The sequence below is a fragment of the Etheostoma spectabile genome, chromosome 22 (genome assembly GCF_008692095.1).
Source record: "Etheostoma spectabile isolate EspeVRDwgs_2016 chromosome 22, UIUC_Espe_1.0, whole genome shotgun sequence".
Taxonomy (NCBI): domain Eukaryota; kingdom Metazoa; phylum Chordata; class Actinopteri; order Perciformes; family Percidae; genus Etheostoma; species Etheostoma spectabile.
In genome coordinates, this window is record NC_045754.1 from 3,819,184 (window position 1) to 3,827,135 (window position 7,952).

Sequence of the window (7,952 nt, forward strand, 5' to 3'; positions counted from 1 at the left end):
CCCCCCCCCCCCCCCCCCCCCCCCTCCAGGTTTGGATTAACACGTCGGACATCATCCTGGTCGGACTGAGAGATTACCAGGTGTGTTGGCCGCTCACACATGACACAGAACAGACTGTTAACCCTTTTCATTTTAACACTTTTAAGGGTTTTTGTGCTCTGAAATGGAAGAAGGAATAGTCTAAAAATATCAGTCAGTTTGAAGTTTAACAAAAACTAACCCATTTACATATAAAGGAACAAGGCAACTGAGCTATTTTAGATTTTATTGATAAAAATGTCCTGGTCTTTTGGACTCATGTTTAGTTAAGATCTGAACTTTTTAAAGCAAGTATAAATGGGATGTTTGGTCTTTGTTTTTACCAGTTAATCTGTAAAATCAAGAAAAAGCACACACTAGATGATAAATGCTAGGTGCGGGACAGAAGAACGTGTATAATACAGTCTGCACACTAGATAATGCTCCCATGAAACGGATATTTATTTAATTACCACCAAGGTCTGAAGAAGAGCAGCATGCTGAAAACATCACCATACATTGCTGTTAAGTTATTAAAAATGTTTTATTGGAGCATTGAGCGGACTCTTATTTCTCAAACTAAACCCATAAAAAACATTTCTCTCTGGAGAAAAATATTTATACTTTTCTTTCATCCTGTCATTATTGTAACTTCATCTAACATTCAGTAAAACAGTAGTTTTTATTTTTCAGTTGATACAAAATAAAGCTGCTCGGCTTTTAACCAAAACTAAGAGACCGGACACTTCTTGATTACAATTTAAAATGATGTGAATCCTTTCCAAGGTATTCAGTTGTGAAAATGTATTAAAGCTCTTCTCAGAGTTCGCTGTAAGTCTAGATTTACTACCAAGGGTGACCGTTCCTCTGCTTTCTGTCCACAGTTGTCTAAAAACACTCCTTTTTGAATTGGCGTTTAATTGTGTTGATTACGGTTTCTTGCTATATATTAAGTATTTATAATATTATCCGTAGCTGTATATTTATACCTTGTGTTGTCTTCCCGTTAACCACAGAACATTATCACTTTTTCTGACATTTTTGTCCCTTTTTCAATGTTGAAGGTGCTTTTTTTTTTTAGGGTTTTTCCAAAGTTATTCGACATTTCCAGTGCTTATTTCCAAGGCACATTTGTGGTGACAAAAAAAACTGAAAATGGGTCAAAATTGACCCAAGGAAAACATGAGGGTTATACAATTTTTCTCTTGTGCAATCAGGTTTTTGTACAGTCATCTTCCGTTGATCCTTCTGTCATTTGGTCTCATTTATTTACCTCTCATCATTAAAGCACTCAAACATTGTAAACCTAAACACTGCAATACCACAATTTCTCTTTCAAGGACAACAAAGCTGATGTCATCCTAAAGTACAACGCAGACGAGGCTCGCAGTTTGAAGGCGTACGGAGAGCTGCCGGAGCACGGTGAGTTAAACCAGCACCTCAGCTGCTGGATCCAAAAACTGGACCTAACTGTAGTGAAACAAGTCCATGGACATTCCCGTTAAGGAAGGCTGAAATTGGTGGAATAATGCCACCCTGCGAGCACGCACAGAGACGGTTATGCTTAACACGTTGTTCCTTGCAGTACTTTCCGAAACACCAGAGGGCGTGTGGCAATACTTCGAAAGTCAGCTAGAAGGGACTTGACCCGATATCTCTTAGAGCAGTGATTCCCGAAGTGGAGGTCGGGACCCACAGTGGGGGTCGCAAGCCAATGAGGGGGGGGGGGGGGGGGGGGGGGGGGTCGCAAGTTGATTTCCAGAAATAAAATAAAAATTTAAAAACAATTAGAAATAGCATATGTTAGCCATGATTTTAACACAAGATAAAACTAGTGGCTAAATTTAAAATAGAACCAAGCAAATAAATAATAAGGGAACAGGGAACTTTTGATTTGAAACAAGGGGACAAATCATGTGACACCGAGCTGGAGGACGCGTTGGTTGAACTGTCCAGCGACCGAACCCTGAAGGCAGCGTTTAATAAGACGCTGGCTGAGTTTTTGGATTTCGGTTGAGAGGGAAGACCCACAGCTATCCAGGGCGGCTCTGGATGTGCTGATGCCGTTTGGCACCACCTACTCGTGCAAAAAGACTTTCTCGGCACTGATGTACCTTAACAATAAATCCAGATGGTGATTTAATGTGGAGGAGGATCTTTGAGTAGCTGGTCTCCAACATTTAACCAAGACTGGACTCTGTGCTCCAAACACACTGCACATCCATCTCATTAGGTTAAGTTCAAATTAAAGTGATGAGTAAATTACTGTAGAATAATGTTATGGCTGTTGTCAATATGCTCGTGTTTGGATACGCCTATAGTGTGTGCAATGTTTATGTACGTTTATAGTGGGGGGGGGGGATCGCAAGTCACTTGCACCGTTACTTTGGGGGTCGTGGGATGGAAGTTTTGGGAACACCTGGCTTAGAGCACCTTTAAGGCTGTTTGACTCCCGGTGTTCTGTACATGGAGAATAACACAGATATGTGTACAGACGAACCTGTTCTTACCAGCTGACTGTGTTTTTTTTTACAAAAATGGGGCGCAAAAATAGCGCAGTGGACAGTTAAAGAAATTCAGAGGTGCAAGACCACGCAACAGCTTGCCCCTCCTGGGGGCCTTTAGGCGCTGGAAACGACGGCCGTGGTGACGTCATTTCATGGCGCGCGCCCCTCACCCTGGGAACACCGCGGCTACCACAAACCTAGCCTAACAGGCCATATTCCCTAAATCATTACACACATTGTATTTGAAATATTTTTTCCTGTTTTATGAACATGAGTAGTACTTTATTTACTAACGTTCTCCTGTCCGCCTTCTTTCTCGCAGCCAAAATCAACGAGACGGACACCTTCGGGCCCGGAGATGACGACGAGATCCAGTTTGATGACATTGGCGACGATGATGAGGACATTGATGACGTACGCTCCTTTCGTTTTATAATTACCGTTTCCTGGGTGTCTATATTTAATACTTCTGGCAGTATGACACCCATCCCTGTTTGCAGCCCTTCTCCTAAAACTACAAAAGATGGAAAACACTCTTCAGTGATGAAAACTGAAAAAAAAAAATCAGAATTCTGAGAAAAAGTCAGAATTCTGAGAAAGAAATGTGAATTCTGAGAAAAAGTCAGAATTCTGACTTTAATCTCAGAATTCTGACTTTAATCTCAGAATTCTGACTTTAATCTCAGAATTAAAATAATCAGAATTCTGACTCTAATCACAGAATTCGGAGAAAGTCAGAATTCTGTGAAAAAAGTCAGAACTCACATACATCTTTCACCAGTGGCCCTAATCCTCTTCCGTAGAAACCCCAATAATTTCCTTTTTAAAGCATAAAATGCCATTTTAAAAGGGCAAAATTAAAGTTATAAACACCCCTGTTTTCTCTCTTTTACAGATCTAAAGACCGCAGATCCACAGCTACAGGAGGGGGAAGGTGGGATTTTACTAGAGATGCTCCAATTGGAATATTTTGAGCCAATACACCGCACCGATTATGATTTCTTTTTTTTTTTTTAATTACCATTAAGATCAGCCTATGCCAATCCAATACAGTTTATTATTAATATACAGTATATTTCAATTCCAGTAAACGTCTTTGTTTGTTTTTTTGAGAACTTTAAGTGCATTTTACGTAGAGGGGTAAAGAAACACCAGTACTTTATAGTTTATTGTTGACATGAATGAATATGAGATGCTGCTTTAGTACGACTGTCTTGAGTTATGACGTAGCGGCTGCAGGGCGCTGGAGCAGGGTGCTGGAGCAGGGCGCTAGAGCAGGGCGCTGGAGCAGGGCGCTGCAGCCGGCTGCCTGGAGACTGAATGATGACGTAGACCGCTTTCTCTGCCTTCATGCGTTGGATTGGAGAATTTTTAGGCTGATCACCCGCATCATATGTTAGGGTGACTATCCAAAGCATTGCTAGATTTTCACATTTCACAACGAAATTCACAAGTTATTCTTTTATTTTTATTTTTTTTAATGTCCTGTATTGTCTGAAAACACTTAGAGGAGGCTCGCGCCGATACCACGACTGCAGAACATCTGGCACTAAAGGCGTCATCTTTTTAAAAATAAATAAATGTATTTATATCGATTTCACACTATGTGGAATTTAGCAGCAAAGTGCAGAATCTCTGGATTCGTCAATAATAAAAACAAAAATATAAACCATTTTGTGTTTTCCTTTTGGCGGTCTGTATCATTGTAGCCTGGGAGACAGTTTATACAGTTTTAAGGCAGTTTGATAGCTGTTTATAAAAGGACAAAAAAGAGAGATAACACATGTCTCTGCATCTCTTTGTTTACGTCGTATTCCACTGACATCGTATTACAATGAACTATATGCTCGTTTTTGGATTGAACCATGGCCTGAATGGAGTCAATCTTACTCTCCTCTTGGATTTAAAAAAAAGAATCAAAATGTATTTTTCTATTGTTTTCCCTCATTTGTGTTTTCTGTGCGTTTGTTTCCGTGTTTTTATTTTTTTGGAGGGATTCTTCGCTGCTCGCTCGCTCTGTGGCTGCAGCACACGTCACGGCGTCTCCAGACCGGCGGTTCCCAAACCTTTCCTCCGCCAACACAACCTCAGTCGCTCCTCCACGGTCTCTGAACCTCTAGAAAATATGAAGAGATATACAGTAGTTTATGTTCCTTCTTTTACCCCCCTCGTGTTCCCTGCGGGGGGCCGAGCACCTCAGTTTGGGAACCGCCGCTCTAGTTAGTCTTCGTGGGGCCGGTCGCTGTTGTTGCTTCTGTAACTCTGAATTTGATTAAAAATAAATCAAATGTACCGATGATGTTTGAAGGCTGGGTTTCCAATAAAGATCTTAACTCCACTGAGCTGGCATGGTGATTTTTGGAGCGCCACACGCACTCCCTGTGCCGGTCTGAAGGTGGCGAGGTTGGGCTAAAGTAGAAGGATGTGTCTGATTACAAACCAGATAAAATACAGAACACATCAACAACCAGTATGCATGTGTATGCATATGTACATATGTTTGTAAATGTATATATGTGTGTGTATATGTATGTATGTACATATACACACGTGTGTACGAATATATGTATGTGTGTATGTATATACATATATGTATGTGTAAGTATATATGTGTGTATGTATGTATATGTGTATAATATATATATGTATGTATATGTATATATATATGTATGTGTATATGTATGTATATGTGTATATATGTATATATATGTATATACATGTGTGTGTGTGTGTATATATACATGTGTGTGTATGAATATATGTATGTGTGTTTGTAATATATATCAAGTTTTTTCTAATGACAGAAATAGTATCAGGATGTCTTGATGTCCTGATGATATTTCTGTCATTAGGAAAAACTTGATTAGCCGATGTGCCCTTGAGCAAAATGCTAAAGCTCCACCCCCCCCCCCCCCCCCCCCTCTGAGCCTGATCTCTGACTTGTCTGTTTCAGTGTGCGCTTTGACGACTTCTTTTCCTTTAATGTCATTACTTTTAGATCATGTGTCGTCCAGTTGTCTTTCCCAAAACGTCCAAATCCATGTTTTGGTTTCTCCCAACACAGCGTTGAATGCCCACGAAGGTAAATCTTAATACAGGTTGTTGAGATGTTTTTTTCCCCCCAAAAAAACTCTTTATTAGCATTTTTTTCAAAAACTATTTTCAAAAACTATTTTCAGTGCTATCGTGATCATTGAATAGGACAAAAGGTTAAAATATATATACATATACACACACACACACATTTAAATATATGTATATAAATACACACATATACTGCATACACACATACACGTGCATACTGGTTGTTGAGGTGATGTGTATTTTATCTGGTTTAAAAGCTGAATCTGATGAGAAATTAGCCCAAAATATTGTAAGACAGATGCTGCACATTTTTGCGTTATTAATTGATTAATAACATAGGGGCCAATTAATTCTGTCAATGAAGTAATTGATTGAACAACTACTGCAAACTGTTGGGTAGTTCAATTAATATTTTATAAACGGTTTTTTAATAATAAATCTTAATTTATAAAGTAACAAACTGTCAGATAAATGTATTTAAAAGTGCAGTATTTCCCTCTGAAATGCAGTGGAGTAGAAGTGTATTTAGTTACATTCCACCACTGACACAAAGTATGTGGTTGGATTTGGGTATTTTTAAGATAAAATGGTGTTTGTAGCTATTAATAGAGGTTTGTGTGTGAATGACCCACATTGCATGTCAACAACAGCCTGCCTCAGTGTGACGTAACGCCGCCGCTGGGGCTCGCTTGTGCCTGGCACGTGCGCTCTGACACGAGCCAGAAGGAGGGGCGGCAAATCAAGACACGTGAGTGACATAGTGGAGGGGTGTTAACACACCTTTATATTGTAAACATAACACCTATAAACCTTTTTAACAAAGGTGTTTTAATTGTAATTTTACTCAACTGCTGTTTTTTTTCTTCTCAACTCCTGTCAAGCCACACAGTTCTTGACCAGTTGGTTGCTAGGCGACGCGTAACGACGTGAGTTTTTTTGGCGCATTAATACGTAAATTAGCCAACTAACGGAAGCCGTTTTGGGTTTTTTTTTAGACACCCAAAATGTACCGAATCGCGATGAAATCAATTTTAAAGGCTAAAATGTAATTTTTCTTATTTTATTTTTAAGTGAATAAAATTAGTAAATTCAAGGTTAAGCTTTTGACAAGTGAGAAAGTAGACCCCAACGTTTCTGCCGTTGGTTGAATTTTTTTAACATGGCTACAAGCTACAGCTACAAAAATCACAGCATCTCAGAAGGACATTTTTGCTAGCTAGCATAACCCACCCTCCCTCCTCCCTCCTCCCTCCCTCCCTCCATCTTTTCTACCAGAGGCTCCTCATCCAAGCATCATATTTTCCTCCTCGTCTTTTCCCTGAGTCATCGTGCTACACCGGCGGGCTCCTGCTCGCCTTTCAGCGGCTCTCTGGATCTTGTCTCGTCCCCTCCTGATGAAAATATTCGACGACGTTTTTCAAAATGACTGAAGTGGCTCCAAGCTGCACCGAGATGACAGGTGAGAAAAATAGCCTAAATGCTCTCATTTAATACATTCAGTTAATTCCCATAAAATGTCAAGCAGTGGGTGTTGCTTATTCGCAAACACACATCTAGTTTATAACGTTATTGATAAGCCCTCCTATTAATTTAAACGGATAAGACTGTAGGTGTAGGCTATATGTTCAAAATATGTCACAGACCACACATGTATGCTTTGCATTTGATATTTTATATTTAAAAGAATGTCACCACAAAAAATGGGAAATGTAGGTTTTACTTTTTCCCTTTCAACTAAATATTTACTATTTACGGAGATCATTTTTAATAGATTTGCATCCTAATGTTTTCCTTGTTACTTCCTTACAATTGTTTTTCAGCATGTTTGTGTATGTAGCCTTTTGCAGGATAACGTAACTTATAAATGGCAGACTCTACAAATTATTGCTGCATTTCATACAGTATTCTTACGGAAAATGTGTTTGCATGTGTATGTCCGCTTATGCATTCAAATGTTGTTTTTTTTAGCGTTTAAACCCCTGCATCTCTGGTTAGTAACTGACCGACAGACTGGCTGCTAAATATAAATTCCTTAAATCAGCCATGTTCCTCCATTAGTGCTGCAGCTTCTTGTCAGCTTCATATCATAGCCTCTTAATATTATAATATCCAGTCTATGCTTCATATCGCACACAGGCAACCTCACCAGAAAACAGCTAATACGACCTTAAAAAAAACACGTGATTTAGCTGATTTTATTTTTATTTTTTTTATTTTTTTGCATGTCATGCAATTTTTGAGTGAAGATGAAGCAGAGAAAACCCATGGGACACTTGGGATTTAGCTCAGATTTGCATGCATTTGCATATCTAATAAGTGTGTGTGTGTGTGTGTGTGTGTGTG

The 7,952-nt window shown here is 39.3% G+C and overlaps 2 protein-coding genes across 6 annotated transcripts in view; both read left to right on the plus strand.

The window, feature by feature from the left end:
• Nucleotides 1-4,621, plus strand: part of eif1axb (eukaryotic translation initiation factor 1A X-linked b) — a 10,659-nt gene extending 6,038 nt beyond the window's left edge. Inside the window, exons 4-7 of the mRNA XM_032504565.1 lie at nucleotides 30-80; nucleotides 1,359-1,440; nucleotides 2,848-2,939; nucleotides 3,421-4,621. Of these exons, the coding sequence (XP_032360456.1) occupies nucleotides 30-80; nucleotides 1,359-1,440; nucleotides 2,848-2,939; nucleotides 3,421-3,426 (231 nt within the window). The 3' untranslated portion in view covers nucleotides 3,427-4,621. The remainder of the gene's footprint in view (nucleotides 1-29; nucleotides 81-1,358; nucleotides 1,441-2,847; nucleotides 2,940-3,420) is intronic.
• A 2,028-nt stretch (nucleotides 4,622-6,649) lies between these two features.
• LOC116672609 (ensconsin) overlaps nucleotides 6,650-7,952 on the plus strand; it is a 38,346-nt gene continuing 37,043 nt past the window's right edge. The window contains exon 1 of one of the 5 annotated variants that reach the window (XM_032504527.1): nucleotides 6,650-7,068. In XM_032504527.1, the coding sequence (XP_032360418.1) occupies nucleotides 7,032-7,068 (37 nt within the window). In that variant the 5' untranslated portion in view covers nucleotides 6,650-7,031. The remainder of the gene's footprint in view (nucleotides 7,069-7,952) is intronic. The other 4 variants (XM_032504531.1, XM_032504530.1, XM_032504529.1 and 1 more) reach the window with 4 other exon arrangements.